Source organism: Cyprinodon tularosa, unplaced genomic scaffold, assembly GCF_016077235.1.
Source record: "Cyprinodon tularosa strain WSP-4 unplaced genomic scaffold, ASM1607723v1 ctg418, whole genome shotgun sequence".
Classification (NCBI taxonomy): domain Eukaryota; kingdom Metazoa; phylum Chordata; class Actinopteri; order Cyprinodontiformes; family Cyprinodontidae; genus Cyprinodon; species Cyprinodon tularosa.
The window spans coordinates 14,994-36,543 of NW_024039139.1; the positions used below are offsets into that span (position 1 = coordinate 14,994).

The window sequence follows — 21,550 nt, forward strand, 5'->3', positions numbered from 1 at the left end:
TTATTCATCTCTTTTTTACTGATGGCCTTATGTGGAAAAATTTATGTTTTTCACTTTACTGTACTTTAAGAGCAACATATGTAAAATAAATAAACATTGATAGGAAGCACAAAATTGAGTTGTTGTGCACCTGGTTTTCAGTGAGCATTCTAGAAATATTTCTACATCTTCGCATTGTGGTAGATTCACGGGACTGGAAAAAAATGGAACATTAACCACTGGATGCTAAGGATTTAGCTGCAGTCCTCCCACACAGAGCTTTCTCAAAACAAAAGTCCAGGGAAGGTTACAGAAAGGAACCTTCTTCTTCAAAAGTCTCGATGGTCATAATGTCCGACATCATCATTATATGGAGGAAAGTTGGAATAACCAGGAGCCCTCATGGGATGGTGAAAATAGCTGTGCACCCATGTTTCCCATCCACACTGATTGAAGATTATCTGCATCTATTCATGAGTTGAAACTTGCAAAAATCAGCTGTCCCAAACTTATATCATGTTCAATAAAACTTTAGGTTTTAAATTCTGCCACAGGTGCATTAACTACTCAGAAAAGGCTTCATATGATTAGGTAGACCTTGCTTCTTTTGTTGTATATTTCATATCTATTTGTGAAATTCTTTAGAAAATGTTAGCATTTTCATTGCCATGTGTTCTGTTTGGAAAATCAGGGAAAAAATAAAGATCTACAAATAATTGAGGCTAAATTAAAACATAATGAAACAAAAGACATTTTTTTAGCACACACAACAATTTGTAAACAAAACTTGTTTAAGGAAATTATTGTTGCTTAAAGAAAAATTCAGAGACCTAATAAAATGTGTGAAAGAGCTTCACCCAGTGGACTTCTGTGGTAATTACCAGAAACTTCCTGAAGCCTCTGGAGCGCCGCCTGCTAGAATATAAAGCTGAGACAGTCCCACTGACTGACAGAAAGAAACACAAGCAACACAGGAGAGAAGAGAAACCTGAAAAGAAGTTCATCTCAAGACAAGAAGCCTCAAAGCAAACAGGAGAAAAATGCTGTGCTCTCATGGATTCCCATCTGCCCTCAGTCCTTTCATGGACTTCTCCTGGCCTGTACGCAGTCTGTGGCCAGAGGTCAGACCTCTGCTCTACCAGCAGCATCTCCTGCAAAGAAACCTCCAGGATCTGCGCAGCAGTCTGCAGCTGATGGACAAACTTCAACACCAGATCCTGGAGGACACAGAGCCTTTTAGGAGCAGCGTGGCTCTGCAGCCAGTCTCCTACCAGCTGGACAAAGAGGGAGAGCACTTTGGCCTCACCCTGGATACTCAAGGCTTTTCTCCAGAAGAGCTGTCAGTCAGGCAGGTGGGCAGGAAGCTGAGAGTCAGTGGGAAGACAGAGAAGAAAGAAGAAAATGGGAAAGGCTCCTACTCTTACAGACTTCAGGAGTTTGATCTGCCTGAAGGGGTGAATCCTGAGAACATCAACTGCTACCTTTCTCCAGATGGAAAGCTCCACATCCAGGCAGCCAAAGTTCCTTGTGTGGAGCCAGCTGAGAGAGAGCTGACTATCAAGAGGAGCTCAGAGGAGGAAACACAGCAGAGTGTGTGTTCACCAGCAGAAGACAGCCAATCAGAGACAGACAACAGATCATAGAACAAACCTGCAAACAAGGACTGACAAACATGTTGATGTGCCAATAGGATGGTTATTCATTTATTTCTTTACTGGTGGCCTTATGTGGTTAAATTGATATTTTTCACATTTATGTATTTTTTTAAGAGCAATATATGTAAAACAAATAAAACGTGAAACACAAATTGTTCTAGAAGTGTGTTTTTTTTATGTGTCCCCTTTGTTTATACAGTGAAGACCAGAGCTTCAGGTGTTCTACATTACTGTACCATGCAGCCTTACTGCAAAATGGATAATATTCTGTTTTCAATCTCAAAACTCTGCACATAACACCCCATAAAGATATTATTTAAAAAATACTGATGTGCCAATAGAAGGATTTTTTATTTGTTTTTTTTACTAATGGCCTTATGTGGATGAAGTAACATTTTTCACTTTACTGTATTTTTAAAGAGCAACATACAGTATGTAAAGTAAATAAAATGTAAAAAGGCTATTTTTTTTGTTTGTGTTTCTTTGTTCATACTGTTCAGCAGAATGTAGCCTTATTACAAAATTGATAATATTCTCTTTTTCATCTCCAAACTCTATGCATAATAGCCAATAAAAATATCATTTTAAAAATAGTTTTTAAGGAGATTTAGAGTAAATCAGATATTTGAAAGACTTTACAGACATTTTCATGAAGCACAAAATTGGGTTCTTGTGCATCTGGTTTTCAGTTAGCATCCTAGAAACGTTTCTACACCTTCACTGGAGTCCATTGTGGTAGATTCACAGGACTGGAAAAAAATTGGAAAGTCTCCACATGGAGGCTAAGGATTTAGCTGTAGTCCTCCAAAACAGAACGTCTTAAAACAAAAATCCAGGAAAGGTTAGAGAAAGGAACCTTCTTCTTCGAAGGTCTAAATTGTCATAATGGCCTCCATCATCATTATATGGAGGAATCTTGGAATGACCAGAACCCCTCATAGAGCTGGATGGCCATCTTGAATTTCATAAGAGATCTAAAAATGGCTGTGCACCCATGTTCCCCATCCACACTGATTTTTTTATATGATTACCTGCATCTATTCATGACAGTAAACTTCCAAAAATCAGGTGTCCCAAACTTATAGCATCACATTCAATAAAACTTCAAACTGTAATTTCTGCCAAAGGTGCATCAATTACTCAGAAAAGGCTTCATATAATTAGGTACACCTCGCTTTTTTGTTTGTATATTTCATGTGTATCTGTTACATTATTTGCTAAAATATTTTCCTGTTATTGGAAAATAGGGATGGTAAAACCAATGATCAAATTTAGTTTGCCGCTGTATCAAAAACAAACATGAAGAAAAGTGTTGTGAATATTGTTTGAATTCAGTGTAAACCAGAGCACCAGGCTTCTGAAAAAAAGCTCAGAAAATGTATTCCTATAAACAGAGATAGGATACATAAATTGCAAAAAAGAAAAGAATTGAGTAAACAATTTTAATAGAACAAGGATAATATACACGAAATGGTAATGTTTTATTTCCTGCTGTATAACAATGCCAATAACCAAGGAACATGTTTTCTCTTCATAAAGAATAATTCCATAGAATATATCTGATATAGAGATTCAGAAAAGCTGGTTAATTAAAGATCTGCACAATCTTTCCAAAAGCTTCTCTAAAATAAATTAAAATAATTTAAGTAATTTCAGTTGATCATAATGAATGAAAAGATAAACAATTTCAACTGACAGTTTCATAAATGAAGTGTTAAAAAAATTACATATTCATATTAATCCTTCAATTAAAATCTTTTAATTGATTTAAGCACACAGAAATATTCAGTTAAAGGACATAAAATCTGGTGCATAAAAATTATTTATTCAAAAACCTCTTAAACTTTTTTGTGTGTGCATAAAGAAACATCAAAATATATTTTCAGATTAGTTTAAATATTTCATCCTTGAAACAAAATAATGTTAAAACTAACCAACAATTACTAAAATACATGATTAAGGAAGTGATTGTTGAAGAAGCAAAGTTGGGAAGACCTGATAAAATGTGTGAAAGAGCTCCATCCAGTGGACTTCTGTGGTAATTACCAGAAACTTCCTGAAGCCTCTGGAGCGCCGCCTGCTAGAATATAAAGCTGAGACAGTCCCACTGAGTGACAGAAAGAAACACAAGCAACACAGGAGAGAAGAGAAACCTGAAAAGAAGTTCATCCCAAGACAAGAAGCCTCAAAGCAAACAGGAGAAAAATGCTGTGCTCTCATGGATTCCCATCTGCCCTCAGTCCTTTCATGGACTTCTCCTGGCCTGTACGCAGTCTGTGGCCAGAGGTCAGACCTCTGCTCTACCAGCAGCATCTCCTGCAACTAAACCTCCAGGATCTGCGCAGCAGTCTGCAGCTGATGGACAAACTTCAACACCAGATCCTGGAGGACACAGAGCCTTTCAGGAGCAGCGTGGCTCTGCAGCCATTCTCCTACCAGCTAGACAAAGAGGGAGAGCACTTTGGCCTCACCTTGGATACTCAAGGCTTTTCTCCAGAAGAGCTGTCAGTCAGGCAGGTGGGCAGGAAGCTGAGAGTCAGTGGGAAGACAGAGAAGAAAGAAGAAAATGGGAAAGGCTCCTACTCTTACAGACTGCAGGAGTTCAGACAGGAGTTTGATCTGCCTGAAGGGGTGAATCCTGAGAACGTCAACTGCTACCTTTCTCCAGATGGAAAGCTCCACATCCAGGCAGCCAAAGTTCCTTGTGTGGAGCCAGCTGAGAGAGAGCTGACTATCAAGAGGAGCTCAGAGGAGGAAACACAGCAGAGTGTGTGTTCACCAGCAGAAGACAGCCAATCAGAGACAGACAACAGATCATAGAACAAACCTGCAAACAAGGACTGACAAACATGTTGATGTGCCAATAGGATGATTATTCATTTATTTCTTTACTAATGGCCTTGTGTGGATAAATTGATGTTTTGTACTTTGTTTTTAAGAGCAACATATGTAAAATAAATCAAATGTAAAAAGCAAATTGTTCTAGAATTGTTTTTTTTTATGTGTCCCTTTTTTTATACAGTGAAAACCAATGCTTGGTGTTCTACATTACTGTACAATACAGCCTTATTGCAAAATGGATAATATTATCTTTTCAATCTCAAAACTCTACACATAACACCCCGTATAAAGATCTAATTTAAAAAATACATATATTTTTAAAGAGATTTAAAGTAAATCAGATATTTGGAAGACTTTACAGACATTTTTATGAAGCACAAAATTGAGTTCTTGTATCTGGTTTTCAGTGAGCATCCTAGAAACGTTTCTACACCTTCACTGGAGTCCATTGTGGTAGATTCACAGGACTGGAAAAAAATTGGAAAGTTACACATGGAGGCTAAGGATTTAGCTGCAGTCCTTCTACACAGAACGTCTAAAAAACAAAAATTCAGGGAAGGTTAGAGAAAGGAACCTTCTTCTTCAAAGGTCTAGATGGTCATAATGTCCTCCATAATCATTATAGGAATCTTGGAATGACCAGGACCCCTCATAGAGCTGGATGGCCATCTTGAATTTCATAAGAGATCTAAAAATTGCTGTGCACCCATGTTCCCCATCCACACTGTTTTTATATAAGATAACCTGCATCTATTCATCAGTGCAAACCCCGAAAAATCAGGTGTCCCAAACTTATAACATCACATTCAATAAAACTTCAAACTGTAATTTCTGCCAAAGGTGCATCAACTACTCAGAAAAGGCTTCATATGATTAGTTACACCTCGCTCCTTTGTTTGTATATTTCATGTGTATCTGTTACATTATTTGCTAAAATAATGTCCTGTTATTGGAAAATAGGGATGGTAAAACCAATTATCAAAATTTTGTTTGCCGCTGTATCAAAAACAAAGATGAAGAAATGTGTTGTGAATATTGTTTGAATTCAGTGTAAACCAGAGCACCAGGCTTCAGAAAAAAAGCTTAGAAAATGCATTCCTATAAACAGAGATAGGATACATAAACTGCAAAAAAGCAAATAATTGGTTAAACAATTTTAACAGAATAAGAATAATGCTACCCAAAATGGTAATGTTTTATTTCCTGCTGTATAACAATGCCAATAACCAAGGAACATGTTTTCTCTTCATAAAGAATGATTCCATAGAATATATCTGGTATAGAGATTCAGAAAAGCTGGTTAATTAAAGATCTGCACAATCTTTCCAAAAGCTTCTCTAAAATAAATTAAAAATTATTTAAGTAATTTCAGTTGATCAAAATGAATGAAATGATAAACATTTTCAACTGATAGTTTCATGAATTAAGTTTTAAAAATGTACAAATTCATATTAATCCTTCAATTAAAATCTTCAAGATTTAAGCAAACAGAAATATTCAGTTAAAAGTTGTGAAATCTGGTGCATAAAAATGTTTTATTCAAAAACTTCTTAAACTTCTTTGTGTGTGCATAAAGAAACATCTAAATACATTTTCTGATTAATTTAAATATTTTATCTTTGAAACAAGATAATGTTAAAACTGACCAACAATTACTAAAATACATGATTAAGGAAGTGATTGTTGAAGAAGCAAAGTTGGGAAGACCTGATAAAATGTGTGAAAAAGCTCCACCCAGTGGACTTCTATGGTAATTACCAGAAACTTCCTGAAGCCTCTGGAGCGCCGCCTGCTAGAATATAAAGCTGAGACAGTCCCACTGACTGACAGAAAGAAACACAAGCAACACAGGAGAGAAGAGAAACCTGAAAAGAAGTTCATCCCAAGACAAGAAGCCTCAAAGCAAACTGTAGAAAAATGCTGTGCTCTCATGGATTCCCATCTGCCCTCAGTCCTTTCATGGACTTCTCCTGGCCTGTACGCAGTCTGTGGCCAGAGGTCAGACCTCTGCTCTACCAGCAGCATCTCCTGCAAAGAAACCTCCAGGATCTGCGCAGCAGTCTGCAGCTGATGGACAAACTTCAACACCAGATCCTGGAGGACACAGAGCCTTTCAGGAGGAGCGTGGCTCTGCAGCCAGTCTCCTACCAGCTGGACAAAGAGGGAGAGCACTTTGGCCTCACCCTGGATACTCAAGGCTTTTCTCCAGAAGAGCTGTCAGTCAGGCAGGTGGGCAGGAAGCTGAGAGTCAGTGGGAAGACAGAGAAGAAAGAAGAAAATGGGAAAGGCTCCTACTCTTACAGACTGCAGGAGTTCAGACAGGAGTTTGATCTGCCTGAAGGGGTGAATCCTGAGAACGTCAACTGCTACCTTTCTCCAGATGGAAAGCTCCACATCCAGGCAGCCAAAGTTCCTTGTGTGGAGCCAGCTGAGAGAGAGCTGACTATCAAGAGGAGCTCAGAGGAGGAAACACAGCAGAGTGTGTGTTCACCAGCAGAAGACAGCCAATCAGAGACAGACAACAGATCATAGAACAAACCTGCAAACAAGGACTGACAAACATGTTGATGTGCCAATAGGATGATTATTCATTTCTTTCTTTACTAATGGCCTTGTGTGGATAAATTGATGTTTTGTACTTTGTTTTTAAGAGCAACATATGTAAAATAAATCAAATGTAAAAAGCAAATTGTTCTAGAATTGTTTTTTTGTATGTGTCCCTTTTTTATACAGTGAAAACCAATGCTTGGTGTTCTACATTACTGTACAATACAGCCTTATTGCAAAATGGATAATATTATCTTTTCAATCTCAAAACTCTACACATAACACCCCATATAAAGATCTAATTTAAAAAATACATATATTTTTAAAGAGATTTAAAGTAAATCAGATATTTGGAAGACTTTACAGACATTTTCATGAAGCACAAAATTGAGTTCTTGCATCTGGTTTTCAGTGAGCATCCTAGAAACGTTTCTACACCTTCACTGGAGTCCATTGTGGTAGATTCACAGGACTGGAAAAAAATTGGAAAGTCACACATAGAGGCTAAGGATTTAGCTGCAGTCCTCTGACATAGAACTTTCTAAAAATAAAAAGTCCAGGGAAGGTTACAGAAAGGAACCTTCCTCTTCGAAGGTCTAGATGGTCATAATGTCCTCCATAATCATTATATGGAGGAATCTTGGAATGACCAGGATCCCTCATAGAGCTGGATGGCCATCTTGAATTTCATAAGAGATCTAAAAATTGCTGTGCACCAATGTTCCCCATCCACACTGTTTTTATATAAGATAACCTGCATCTATTCATCAGTGCAAACTTAGAAAAATCAGGTGTCCCAAACTTATAACATCACATTCAATAAAACTTCAAACTGTAATTTCTGCCAAAGGTGCATCAACTACTCAGAAAAGGCTTCATATGATTAGTTACACCTCGCTCCTTTGCAGAGATGGGAAGTAACGAAGTACAAATACTTTGTTACTGTACTCAAGTAGATTTTTCTGATATTTTTACTTTACTTTACTACTTATTTTTATGGCGACTTTTTACTTCTACTCCTTACATTTTTACACAAATATCTGTACTTTCTACTCCTTACATTTTAAAAAAATTGTCTTGTTACTTTAGTTTTGAATCATTTCAATGGAGTTACCGTTATTATTTTTCACGTCATCAATACCAAATTCAATCTAATTGGATGGGAATCTACGTTGTATTTGACGCACCACTACAAGATGAATCGACAGATTCGGCGGTATTCATTGGCGGCAAATCATTGCAGCTTGGTGGCGGTGGCGTCAGCATAGTAGCATGGACGACGAGATGATTGAAAATGAACACAACGGAGATCTAGTCCTATTGGCAGACATCCATTTAAAATGAAGGCAACGGCATGAAAAAAGTGGTTTCTACTTTTACTTTTATACTTTAAGTAAATTTACAAGCCTGTACTTTGTTACTTTTACTTGAGTAAAGAAGTTTAATCAGTACTTCCACTTTTACCAGAGTATTTTTTAACACAAGTATCTGTACTTTTACTCAAGTACGGAAAGTGAGTACTTTTGCCATCTCTGCTGCTTTGTTTGTATATTTCATGTGTATCTGTTACATTATTTGCTAAAATATTTTCCTGTTATTGGAAAATAGGGATGGTAAAATCAATTATCAAAATTTAGTTTGCCGCTGTATCAAAAACAAAGATGAAGAAATGTGTTGTGAATATTGTTTGAATTCAGTGTAAACCAGAGCACCAGGCATCAGAAAAAAAGCTTAGAAAATGCATTTCTATATAAAGAGATAGGATACATAAATTGCAAAAAAGCAAATAATTGGTTAAACAATTTTAACAGAATAAGAATAATGCTACCCAAAATGGTAATGTTTTATTTCCTGCTGTATAACAATGCCAATAACCAAGGAACATGTTTTCTCTTCATAAAGAATGATTCCATAGAATATATCTGGTATAGAGATTCAGAAAAGCTGGTTAATTAAAGATCTGCACAATCTTTCCAAAAGCTTCTCTAAAATAAATTAAAAATTATTTAAGTAATTTCAGTTGATCAAAATGAATGAAATGATAAACATTTTCAACTGATAGTTTCATGAATTAGGTTTTTAAAATGTACAAATTCATATTAATCCTTCAATTAAAATCTTCAAGATTTAAGCAAACAGAAATGTTCAGTTAAAAGTTGTGAAATCTGGTGCATAAAAATGATTTATTCAAAAACCTCTTAAACCTTTTTGTGTGCCGTAAAGAAACATAAAAATATATTTTCAGATTAGTTTAAATATTTCATCTTTGAAACAAAATTATGTTAAAACTGACCAACAATTACTAAAATACATGATTAAGGAAGTGATTGTTGAAGAAGCAAAATTGGGAAGACCTGATAAAATGTGTGAAAGAGCTCCACCCAGTGGACTTCTGTGGTAATTACCAGAAACTTCCTGAAGCCTCTGGAGCGCCGCCTGCTAGAATATAAAGCTGAGACAGTCCCACTGACTGACAGAAAGAAACACAAGCAACACAGGAGAGAAGAGAAACCTGACAAGAAGTTCATCCCAAGACAGCCTCAAAGCAAACAGGAGAAAAATGCTGTGCTCTCATGGATTCCCATCTGCCCTCAGTCCTTTCATGGACTTCTCCTGGCCTGTACGCAGTCTGTGGCCAGAGGTCAGACCTCTGCTCTACCAGCAGCATCTCCTGCAACCAAACCTCCAGGATCTGCGCAGCAGTCTGCAGCTGATGGACAAACTTCAACACCAGATCCTGGAGGACACAGAGCCTTTCAGGAGCAGCGTGGCTCTGCAGCCAGTCTCCTACCAGCTGGACAAAGAGGGAGAGCACTTTGGCCTCACCCTGGATACTCAAGGCTTTTCTCCAGAAGAGCTGTCAGTCAGGCAGGTGGGCAGGAAGCTGAGAGTCAGTGGGAAGACAGAGAAGAAAGAAGAAAATGGGAAAGGCTCCTACTCTTACAGACTGCAGGAGTTCAGACAGGAGTTTGATCTGCCTGAAGGGGTGAATCCTGAGAACGTCAACTGCTACCTTTCTCCAGATGGAAAGCTCCACATCCAGGCAGCCAAAGTTCCTTGTGTGGAGCCAGCTGAGAGAGAGCTGACTATCAAGAGGAGCTCAGAGGAGGAAACACAGCAGAATGTGTGTTCACCAGCAGAAGACAGCCAATCAGAGACAGACAACAGATCATAGAACAAACCTGCAAACAAGGACTGACAAACATGTTTATGTGCCAATAGGATGGTTATCCATTTATTTCTTTACTGATGGCCTTATGTGGATAAATTGATATTTTGCACTTTATTGTATTTTTTAAGAGCAATATATGTAAAATAAATAAAATGTAAAACGCAGTTTGTTCTAGAAGTGTTTTCATTGTGTCCCTTTGTTTATACGGTGAAGACCAGAGCTTCAGGTGTTCTACATTACTGTACCATGCAGCCTTGCAGCCTTATTGCAAAATGGATAATATTCTGTTTTCAATCTCAAAACTCTACACATAACACCCCATATAAAGATATTATTTAAAAATACTTTATAAAGAAATGCAGAGTAAATAAAAAAAAACTAAATCAGACATTCAAAAGACTTGAGAAACTTTGGTATGAAACTCAAAATGGAGTTTTTGTGCATCCAGTTTTCATTGAGCAATCTGGAGATGTTTCTACACCTTCACTGGAGTTCATTGTGGTAGATTCAGGGGACTGGAAAAAAATAGGAAAGTCGTACACATTGCATGTATGAGTGCAAACCAAGAATGGAGGCTAAAGGTTTAGCTGCAGTCCTCCAACATAGAACTTTCTCAAAATGAAAGTCCTGGGAAGGGTAGAGAAAGGAACCTTCTCCTTCGAAGGTCTAGATGGTCATAATGTCCTCCATAATCATTATAGGAATCTTGGAATGACCAGGATCCCTCATAGAGCTGGATTGACATCTTGAATTTCATAAGAGATCTAAAAATGGCTGCGCATCCATGTTCCCCATCCACACTGATGGTTTATACGATTATCTGCATCTATTCATGAATGTAAATTTCCAAAAAGTAGGTGTCCCTAACTTATATTATCACATTCAATAAAACTTTAGGCTGTAATCTCTGCCAACGGTGCATCTACTCAGAAAAGGCGTCATAGGTACACTTAGCTTCCTTGTATATTTCCTATCTATTTATATATTTTTTTTTTTTTTTAAACTTGTGCATTGTCATGTTTTTCTTTTTGGAATATTGGGGAAAAGATAAATTGATGGAGGATTTTAATAAAAACAAAACGGAAGTATGAAGTGATTTTAATATTTTTTGGATGAAGTCTAAACCAGAACACAAGGCATAGGACAGAACCAGCTCAGAAAAATGTTATTCCAACATAAAGACGGAGACTAAATAAATTAAATAATATAAAAAAATGCATTTATTTCAATTAATATAGAAAACTACCCAATGGGTGATAAATTCAACACATTCTCACTCCCAACTCGTCACATATTGACGTTTTTTCAGGTACCCTCGGCGTCAATATGTGACTTGAAGGGTTCTCTCATTGAATGTTGTATCGTCCCCTAAGCGTCCGATATTTACGACTTAGGAACGAATAAGATGACGTATCTATTTAAAAAAAAAAACTTTATTTACAACGTATTTGCTAGTTTGAACAGGATATTAATAATATTTACTACATAAACGTTCATAAAACTTTAATTGGGTATTTAAAAATAACTCAGTAAAATATAAAACCGGAGGGTTTTTGTTGTGGTTGTTGTTAAGTTGATTTAAAAGCCTTTTTTTTTTTTAGCTCGATTTAAAATCCTTTATTTTAAATTTACCAACTTAATTTAAGTAGAAATAAAAATGATTTTCTTTTGTGATTTCATGCAAACAGTTCTGTGAACGTTTAATATTTTTCATTGAAATAATAAAAATAAGTACGTATACCGCAAAAACCTACGAAGAAGAAGACGCTGACATCATCGCATGTGACGCTTGCACCCCTGTGAGTACAAACCTGAATCTGTCCAAAATGTTTCTGTACTATAAAACAAAAAAATAACTAGAGTGTTATCGGGTTAGTTGATGATTGCAGTTTCAGGACTTAATGGCAGTCGGACTGTGCCGCGAATGGTTGAAGACATTTAGACACGTTTGTAACATTTATAAAAGAAATTTACCGGAAGAACTGGGCGGGAAGCTAGCTACGTTAGGCTCTTGGAGTCCATAAGCTTCAACTGAACCTGCACTTAATACATTTAATTGGCCATGCTAGAGTCACAGAATTCTTTATAGTCATGCTTGTTGTAAAATTTGAGGATCGATATAAACGCCAGTGACCCTAGGCTGTAATGCTCCTTAAAAGTTTGTCTATGAGCCCATGTCTGTTTGCAGCTAGGCCATTTACTTCCAATTAAAACGAACTTGGATCATTACAGGGAAAGATCTCTACACCTGTCTGTTTTGGTTTTTGCTGTTGCAACTTATAAAGAGAAATCAAGAATTTCCGAAATCTGAACATTTCTTATTTTTTTTATGTCAACAGGTTCTTCTTTGATCTCATCACCTCACGTACTGTATCTTTCTGCTCTTTTATATAGCACCCACAAAAGGCACTTTTAAGAGCCACATCTGTTTTATCTGTTTATCATCTTTGTGTCCTTAATTTGTCTATTCTTAACTTGTCAACAGTTCTGTCTGTCTGTCCTTCACCATGAGCGTCTCAAACATCTCTGATCCATTAATGGACCTAGAAACTGAGATACAAAAGCAAAAAATAAATCTAGAGCTTCAACAACTTGATGACTTGCTTGTTGAGCTGAAGAAAAATCATCAAGTACCTATGAAGATACCTGAACCAACAGTAAGGTGGAGAAAAAGGGATAAAGATGGTAACAAACTTTATAAAAGGGCAAGATCAACAAGAAATCAATTACCTAAGAGTAAGTACTTCTTTCAAAACATGATCACTGACAGATGTAGACTATTTTTTTTTACACATATTAGTAAATTAATCCATATATTAATTGATATTTTGGCAAAATATATTTCTTCTAACAAGTAATTAATTCTGTTTGCTTTTACATCCAGAGAAGTGGATGTAAAAACATTTATCTATTAAAGGCTGATATCTTTCCCCAACACAAAATTGTTTTTAATTATACGGTAAGAGTATGTTGACTAGAAATTACTCAATAACAAAGAACAGGTTAGTTATATAACAAAAAATAGAAGTTTTACTGTTTTGACACACAGTACAATGTGGTTGCAACAGAGTGAATGCTTTTCCAGCAGTTGATGTACATGTATTTAGTCATAGCAGCCCTCCAGCACTTGTATTAATTTTCAAGGTTTTTTTTAAATTTTCTTTGATGTTGATCATCGGTCAACTCAATCATTTTAAAGACCATAGTCACCTTGATTACTTTAGTCACCGTGAAAAATTTCTGCTTTCACCGGGGACGACTAAGTGTTGATAGTGCCAAGCACTTTTGACAGTTCATTCAAGTCATTGAATGTTCATTGAACAAACAAAACAAAATACAAACCACCAGTGCTCATCAAAATAGAGAAATATTATTAAACAGTCTGCAACATCCTTTAAATAATTTACAAAAAATAGCCTACAAATTTGGATAATTTAGGCAACATAATTTAAATGGTTCACTATCCATTAACCATACCTTATTAGAAAAGGTTACAAACAAATGTGATTTTCCTCCATTTGTCTGACAATCTGAATTACTTTCTTAATTTTTAGTTAATAGTTTCTACTACAAATTTGAATCTTGAGATATGGGAATTTGAGACGGTTATTAAATTGGAATTGGACATCCAAATGTGGATTTAAGTAAGATGTTAGATATACTCCTTACTTTTACATTTGTTTAATTCATTATTATAGCGTCCCACAGTGAGAAGACCAGATGTCCCTCTCATCCCTCTAACATTCAGTGTGAGGCTGCCTTTGCTCCAGAGACTGTTGGTATGTCACTAGTACATCTTATTTTATTTTTTCTATATAATAAAAGTATAGCACATACAAAAGTATGTGCTATACTTTTGTAACATCTAAAAAAATGTTTTTATTTTTTAAAAGAGTCTTTTCTACAAGAATTCCAGAGTTCGCTGAATGATGCTGCAGGTCAACCACTAGTGCCAAACGTTCCTCTGGCGTCCACTAACTGGAGCACAAGAAAAAGCATATTTTCAGAGAGTTGGAAAGCAGAAAGACCCCGCCTGGTTAACACCTTAGCAGCTCAGCACAGTGTGTCAGCCCCTTTTTGCCAACAATGTGGAAAAAATCCATCTGCACTTCGGTGTCGTGATTGCCTACCACACCCCTTCTTTTGTGAAAAATGTGATGTGATGATGCACACCAGACATGTCTTCCACAACAGAGAAACCATCATAGCTGGGTTTTTCCAGCCATTACCTCCAACTACCTATGTTTTAAATACAACTCTTTGCAATGATGGTAAGCTTTTTATTTGTACTGTTTAAACACTCTTCAGAGTTTTTCTTACTTTTAACTTTTGACTGTATTTTGAATGTTCTGTTTTTTTTTTTGTTTATCTGGTTCTGCATATCTTATATGCAGTTTATGTGAATTTATATTTTAAACATGTCAATCTCTTTAGCACGATTCGTACCTGTGGAGATCCCAGTTAGAATTTGTGATTGTCCATCAGAGTGTTTGAGGACCAAACCAGGAAAGGCAGTCACTGTGGTCACAATCAATGGTATGAATAACTTTCTTTTTTTCATGAATCAAAACCAAAATATAATTAAAAACCAATGTTAGCTAAATGTAATTATTTAGTAAGTTTTTTGCAGACCATAAGAAATTGTTTGTGACACAATTTCAACCTGACATTACAATAACCAAGTATTACAACTTTTACACTTTTTTGGTGTTTTAGGTCGTTATGATCTCAGCATGCCAGAGCTGGGTTGTGAGGGATGTGAGGCTAGTTGGACATGTGGAGTACATGACCTAAATTTAACTGAGTACTGGCCAGCTACCCTTCACTTTTCCACTCTATATGCAACTGATGTGCTTTTTACATTTGAAGAAAAGAAGATTGCAGCACCAGGTCTCTCCTGTCAAGCATTTCTAAAAATGTTGGACCAACGAACCATCCGCTTTGGCCGTGTGAGTACTTTAACGTACATATCCCAGATGGGCTGTCTGACTCCATTTTTGAGTGGTTATGTTCTTCAACATTTTGATGTCACTGGTTACATACACTTGAATCAATATCACGTCATTCATTCAGCATTCAGATCATCGGAAGTACTGGTAACATCAAAATTGATTGAATGAGATGTTTTTAGCAAAGGACACACCTAGAACTTGAAGAACACCTATCCTTTATGCCTTGGATTTGGTCACCTATGTCCTTGTGTAATTTTTCTTTTTTTAAATTTGTCTCTCATCTTAAATCAGACAGGAAAGATCTCGGCTGACAGCTTCCTGAAAAGTTTTTTCGAGTGGGAAGCTGTAAGACATGAGTTAGATAAGATGTTAAAGAAGGATCCCTTCAAATGTCAAGCTGGTACCCCAGATATGCTTGCACTTTCAGTGGATGGAAACCACAAGCATCACCGTTTCAAGAATGCAGCAGGGTATTGTATAATGTGTGCAATATAACAATTCTTTGTATAAGTTAGTGATGTTCACTACCTGTGGACCATGACACCTATATAGTGTTTTTATTCCTTTTTTTTTCCAGATCGGAGCCAGCTGAGAGAGAGCTGACTATCAAGAGGAGCTCAGAGGAGGAAACACAGCAGAGTGTGTGTTCACCAGCAGAAGACAGCCAATCAGAGACAGACAACAGATCATAGAACAAACCTGCAAACAAGGACTGACAAACATGCTGATGTGCCAATAGGATGGTTATTCATTTATTTCTTTACTGATGGCCTTATGTGGATAAATTGATGTTTTTCACTTTTCTGTATTTTTTTTAAAGAGATTGTTCTTGAAGTGTTTTTTTTATTTGTCCCCTTTGTTTATACAGTGAAGACCAGTGCTTCAGGTGTTCTACATTACTGTACCATGCAGCCTTATTGCAAAATGGATAATATTCTGTTTTCAATCTCAAAACTCTGCACATAACACCCCATAAAGATATCATTAAAAAATGCTGATGTGCCAATAGAATGATTTTTTTTTTTATTTGTTTTTTTTTTACTAATGGCCTTATGTGGATAAATTTAAAATTTTCACTTTACTGTATTTTTCAAGAGCAAGATATGCAAAGTAAATAAAACGTAAAAAGGCTTTTTTTTTTTTTTTTTTGTTCATACTGTGGAGCCAGAATGTAGCCTTATTACAAAATGTAAAATATTCTCTTTTTCATCTCAAAACTCTATGCATAACAACCCATAAAAAATATCATTTTAAATATATTTTTTAAGGAGATTTAGAGTAAATCAGATATTTGTAAGTCTTTACAGACAATTTTATGAAGCACAAAATTGAGTTCTTGTGCATCTGGTTTTCAGTGAGCATCCTAGAAACGTTTCTGCAACTTCACTGGAGTCCATTGTGGTAGATTCACAGGACTGGAAAAAAATTGGAAAGTCACACATAGAGGCTAAGGATTTAGCTGCAGTCCTCTGACATAGAACTTTCTAAAAATAAAAGTCCAAGGAAGGGTACAGAAAGGAACCTTCCTCTTCGAAGGTCTAAATTGTCATAATGGCCTCCATCATCATTATATGGAGGAAACTTGGAATGACCAGGATCCCTCATAGAGCTGGATGGCCATCTTGAATTTCATAAGAGATCTAAAAATGGCTGTGCACCCATGTTCCCCATCCACACTGATTTTTTATAAGATTACCTGCATCTATTCATGAGTGTAAACTTCCAAAAATCAGGTGTTCCAAACTTATAGCATCATATTCAATAAAACTTTAGGTTGTAATTTCTGCAAAAGGTGCATCAACTTCAGAAAAGGCTTAATATTCTCAGTTACACCTTGCTTCTTTGCATATTTCATATGTATTTCTCATATTCTTTAGAAAAATAGGGGCATTGTCATTGTCATGTGTTTGGAAAATAGGGATAAAAATTATGAAATTTTGGTTGGGGTTGTATCAAAAACAAACATGAAGAAAATTGCTTTCAATATTTTCTGAATTCCGTGTAAACCAGAGACCAAGGTCTCAGAAAAAAGCTCGGATATATATTCCTACATTCTGACAAGGAAGACATAAATAACAATAAAATAAATAAATAAAGAAGAATTTATATAACAATTTTAATGCAATATGAACAATACAACCCAAATGGTGATGATTGATTTCCTGCTGTATAACAATGCAAATAACAAAGGAAGATTTTTTTTTTTTTATTCAATAGAAATAGATAGGATTACTCTAGTATAGGCATTTAAAAAATGGTTGATGAAAGATCTGCTAAATCTTTCCAAAATCTTCCCTAAAATAAATGTAAACTATTTCTAACATGTTCAGTTAATTATGATGAATAAAATGTTGTTAAAACTGAGGAACAGTTACTACAATACCTGACTAAAGAAGTGATTGTGGAAAAAGCCAAATTGGGAAGACCTGATAAAATGTGTGAAAGAGCTCCACCCAGTGGACTTCTGTGGTAATTACCAGAAACTTCCTGAAGCCTCTGGAGCGCCGCCTGCTAGAATATAAAGCTGAGACAGTCCCACTGACTGACAGGAAGAAACACAAGCAACACAGGAGAGAAGAGAAACCTGAAGTTTCATCTATCCAGCAAACAGATTTACTACTGCTGAGAAGAAGCATGCTGTGTTCTCGTGGATTTCCCTATGCAGTGAGGCGATTCACCAACTTTCCCTGGCCTGTACGCAGCCTGTGGCCAGAGGTCAGACCTCTGTTCAGAACTGAGTATCTGTTGCAGAAAACCCTCCAGGATCTGCGCAGCAGTCTGCAGCTGATGGACAAATTTCAACACCAGATCCTGGAGGACACAGAGCCTTTCAGGAGGAGCGTGGCTCTGCAGCCAGTCTCCTACCAGCTGGACAAAGAGGGAGAGCACTTTGGCCTCACCCTGGATACTCAAGGCTTTTCTCCAGAAGAGCTGTCAGTCAGGCAGGTGGGCAGGAAGCTGAGAGTCAGTGGGAAGACAGAGAAGAAAGAAGAAAATGGGAAAGGCTCCTACTCTTACAGACTGCAGGAGTTCAGACAGGAGTTTGATCTGCCTGAAGGGGTGAATCCTGAGAACGTCAACTGCTACCTTTCTCCAGATGGAAAGCTCCACATCCAGGCAGCCAAAGTTCCTTGTGTGGAGCCAGCTGAGAGAGAGCTGACTATCAAGAGGAGCTCAGAGGAGGAAACACAGCAGAGTGTGTGTTCACCAGCAGAAGACAGCCAATCAGAGACAGACAACAGATCATAGAACAAACCAGCAAACAAGGACTGACAAACATGCTGATGTGCCAATAGGATGATTATTCATTTATTTCTTTACTAATGGCCTTAAGTGGATAAATTGATGTTTTGTACTTTGTTTTTAAGAGCAACATATGTAAAATAAATAAAATGTAAAAAGCAAATTGTAGAAGTGTTTTTTTTTATGTGTCCCTTTTTTTATACAGTGAAAACCAATGCTTGGTGTTCTACATTACTGTACAATACAGCCTTATTGCAAAATGGATAATATTCTCTTTTCAATCTCAAAACTCTACACATAACACCCCATATAAAGATATTATTTAAAAAATACTTTTTAAAGAAATTCAGAGTAAATAAATAAAAAACAAAAATCAGACATTCAAAAGACTTGAGAAACTTTGGTATGAAACTCAAGATGGAGTTTTTGTGCATCCAGTTTGCATTGACCAATCTGGAGATGTTTCTACACCTTCACTGGAGTCCATTGTGGTAGATTCAGGGGACTGGAAAAAACTAGGAAAGTCGTACACATTTGATGTATGAGTGCAAACCAAGAATGGAGGCTAAAGATTTAGCTGCAGTCCTCCAACATAGAACTTTCTCAAAATTAAAGTCCAGGGAAAGGTAGAGAAAGGAACCTTCTCCTCCGAAGGTCTAGAAGGTTATAATGGCCTTCATCATTTACATATGGAGGAAATTTGGAATGACCCGGATCCCTCATAGAGTTGGATGGCCATCTTAAATTTCATAAGAGATCTAAAAATGGCTGTGCATCCATGTTCCCCATCCACACTGATTTTTTATAAGATTACCTGCATCTATTCATGACAGTAAACTTCCAAAAATCAGGTGTCCCAAACTTATAGCATCACATTCAATAAAACTTCAAACTGTAATTTCTGCCAAAGGTGCATCAACTACTCAGAAAATGCTTCATATGATTAGGTACACCTCGCTTCTTTGTTTGTATATTTCATGTGTATCTGTTACATTATTTGCTAAAATATTGTCCTGTTATTGGAAAATAGGGATGGTAAAACCAATTATCAAATTTTGTTTGCCGCTGTATCAAAAACAAACATGAAGAAAAGGGTTGTGAATATTGTTTGAATTCAGTGTAAACCAGAGCACTAGGCATCAGAAAAAAGCTCAGAAAATGTATTACTTTATACAGAGATAGGATACATAAATTGCAAAAAAGAAAATAATTGAGTAAACAATTTTAACAGAATAGGAATAATACTACCCAAAAAAGTAATGTTTTATTTCCTGCTGTATAACAATGGCAATAACCAAGGAACATGTTTTCTCTTCATAAAGAATAATTCCATAGAATATATCTGGTATAGAGATTCAGAAAAGCTGGTTAATTAAAGATCTGCACAATCTTTCCAAAAGCTTCTCTAAAATAAATAAAAAAATATTTAAGTAATTTCAGTTGATCAAAATGAATAAAATGATAAAATATTTTAACTGATAGTTTCATGAATGAAATTTTGAAAATGTACATATTCATATTAATCCTTCAATCAAAATCTTCAAAATTTAAGCAAACAGAAATATTCAGTTAAAAGACGTGAAATCTGGTGCATAAAAATGTTTTATTCAAAAACTTCTTAAACTTTTTTGTGTCTGCATAAAGAAACATCTAAATATATTTTCTGATCAATTTAAATATTTCATCTTTGAAACAAGATAATGTTAAAACTGACCAACAATTACTAAAATACATGATTAAGGAAGTGATTGTTGAAGAAGCAAAGTTGGGAAGACCTGATGAAATGTGTGAAGGAGCTCCACCCAGTGGACTTCTGTGGCAATTACCAGAAACTTCCTGAAGCCTCTGGAGCGCCGCCTGCTAGAATATAAAGCTGAGACAGTCCCACTGACTGACAGAAAGAAACACAAGCAACACAGGAGAGAAGAGAAACCTGAAAGGAAGTTCATCTCAAGACAAGAAGCCTCAAAGCAAACAGGAGAAAAATGCTGTGCTCTCATGGATTCCCATCTGCCCTCAGTCCTTTCATGGACTTCTCCTGGCCTGTACGCAGTCTGTGGCCAGAGGTCAGACCTCTGCTCTACCAGCAGCATCTCCTGCAACCAAACCTCCAGGATCTGCGCAGCAGTCTGCAGCTGATGGACACACTTCAACACCAGATCCTGGAGGACACAGAGCCTTTCAGGAGCAGCGTGGCTCTGCAGCCAGTCTCCTACCAGCTGGACAAAGAGGGAGAGCACTTTGGCCTCACCCTGGATACTCAAGGCTTTTCTCCAGAAGAGCTGTCAGTCAGGCAGGTGGGCAGGAAGCTGAGAGTCAGTGGGAAGACAGAGAAGAAAGAAGAAAATGGGAAAGGCTCCTACTCTTACAGACTGCAGGAGTTCAGACAGGAGTTTGATCTGCCTGAAGGGGTGAATCCTGAGAACGTCAACTGCTACCTTTCTCCAGATGGAAAGCTCCACATCCAGGCAGCCAAAGTTCCTTGTGTGGAGCCAGCTGAGAGAGAGCTGACTATCAAGAGGAGCTCAGAGGAGGAAACACAGCAGAGTGTGTGTTCACCAGCAGAAGACAGCCAATCAGAGACAGACAACAGATCATAGAACAAACCAGCAAACAAGGACTGACAAACATGCTGATGTGCCAATAGGATGGTTATTCATTTATTTCTGTACTGATGGCCTTATGTGGTTAACTGATATTTTTCACTGTATTGTATGTTGTAACAGAATCATTTATAAAATAAATACATTTTTTAAAAAGTAAATTGTTCTAGAAGTGTTTTTTTTTTTTTTTTGCCCTCTTTCTTCATAAAGTGCACCCAGAAGGTATTCAGTGCTTCATATTTTTCTTGAAGTAGAACAATACAACTTTTTTCCATCTTAAAACTTCACACATGACACCTTATAAAGATACCATTTAAAAAATACCTCCATATTTTTGTGAAGAAATTTAGAGGCACTGTTATGAAGCTCAGCATTTAGTTTTTTTTGCATCCAGGATTTCGGTGAGCATCCTAGAGATGTTTCTAAACCTTCATTGGAGTCCATTGTGGTAGATTCAGGGGACTGGAAAAAACTGGAAAGTCACATATATTTTATTTATCAGTGCAAACAAAGCATTGAGGTTAAGGTTTTAGCTGCAGTCCTCTGACACAAAACTTT

General features: G+C 36.7%; 7 protein-coding genes across 9 annotated transcripts; all 7 read left to right on the forward strand.

Annotated features, from left to right (window-relative positions):
* The first annotated feature begins 999 nt into the window (after positions 1-999).
* Positions 1,000-16,154, forward strand: LOC119792385 (heat shock protein 30-like). 2 transcript variants are annotated; one of them, XM_038299001.1, is made up of 2 exons: positions 1,000-1,615; positions 15,832-16,154. In XM_038299001.1, the coding sequence occupies exons 1-2, from the start codon at positions 1,020-1,022 to the stop codon at positions 15,836-15,838; spliced, it is 603 nt and encodes a 200-aa protein (XP_038154929.1). In that variant the 5' UTR covers positions 1,000-1,019; the 3' UTR covers positions 15,839-16,154. The 2 variants fall into 2 exon arrangements, with proteins under 2 accessions (XP_038154929.1, XP_038154928.1); XM_038299000.1 differs by lacking the exon at positions 15,832-16,154 and having other exon boundaries at positions 1,000-1,939.
* LOC119792383 (heat shock protein 30-like) lies at positions 3,768-4,574 on the forward strand. Its single transcript, XM_038298997.1, has one exon. It carries the CDS (start codon positions 3,840-3,842, stop codon positions 4,452-4,454), a length of 615 nt encoding a protein of 204 aa, XP_038154925.1. The 5' UTR covers positions 3,768-3,839; the 3' UTR covers positions 4,455-4,574.
* On the forward strand, positions 6,386-7,134 carry LOC119792384 (heat shock protein 30-like). Its single transcript, XM_038298999.1, has one exon. The coding sequence runs from the start codon at positions 6,393-6,395 to the stop codon at positions 7,005-7,007; it is 615 nt and encodes a 204-aa protein (XP_038154927.1). The 5' UTR covers positions 6,386-6,392; the 3' UTR covers positions 7,008-7,134.
* Positions 9,576-10,358, forward strand: LOC119792382 (heat shock protein 30-like). Its single transcript, XM_038298996.1, has one exon. It carries the CDS (start codon positions 9,583-9,585, stop codon positions 10,195-10,197), a length of 615 nt encoding a protein of 204 aa, XP_038154924.1. The 5' UTR covers positions 9,576-9,582; the 3' UTR covers positions 10,198-10,358.
* Positions 12,544-16,154, forward strand: LOC119792381. 2 transcript variants are annotated; one of them, XM_038298994.1, is made up of 8 exons: positions 12,544-12,559; positions 12,680-12,930; positions 13,893-13,973; positions 14,088-14,465; positions 14,629-14,730; positions 14,911-15,143; positions 15,438-15,616; positions 15,724-16,154. In XM_038298994.1, exons 2-8 carry the CDS (start codon positions 12,702-12,704, stop codon positions 15,836-15,838), a joined length of 1,317 nt encoding a protein of 438 aa, XP_038154922.1. In that variant the 5' UTR covers positions 12,544-12,559; positions 12,680-12,701; the 3' UTR covers positions 15,839-16,154. The 2 variants fall into 2 exon arrangements, with proteins under 2 accessions (XP_038154922.1, XP_038154923.1); XM_038298995.1 differs by lacking the exon at positions 12,544-12,559 and having other exon boundaries at positions 12,571-12,930; positions 14,103-14,465.
* A 1,278-nt stretch (positions 16,155-17,432) lies between these two features.
* Positions 17,433-18,563, forward strand: LOC119792387 (heat shock protein 30-like). The gene has a single exon (XM_038299004.1). The coding sequence runs from the start codon at positions 17,781-17,783 to the stop codon at positions 18,393-18,395; it is 615 nt and encodes a 204-aa protein (XP_038154932.1). The 5' UTR covers positions 17,433-17,780; the 3' UTR covers positions 18,396-18,563.
* Positions 18,564-20,298: 1,735 nt separating this feature from the next.
* LOC119792388 (heat shock protein 30-like) lies at positions 20,299-21,126 on the forward strand. Its single transcript, XM_038299005.1, has one exon. It carries the CDS (start codon positions 20,375-20,377, stop codon positions 20,987-20,989), a length of 615 nt encoding a protein of 204 aa, XP_038154933.1. The 5' UTR covers positions 20,299-20,374; the 3' UTR covers positions 20,990-21,126.
* The last annotated feature ends 424 nt before the right edge of the window (positions 21,127-21,550 follow it).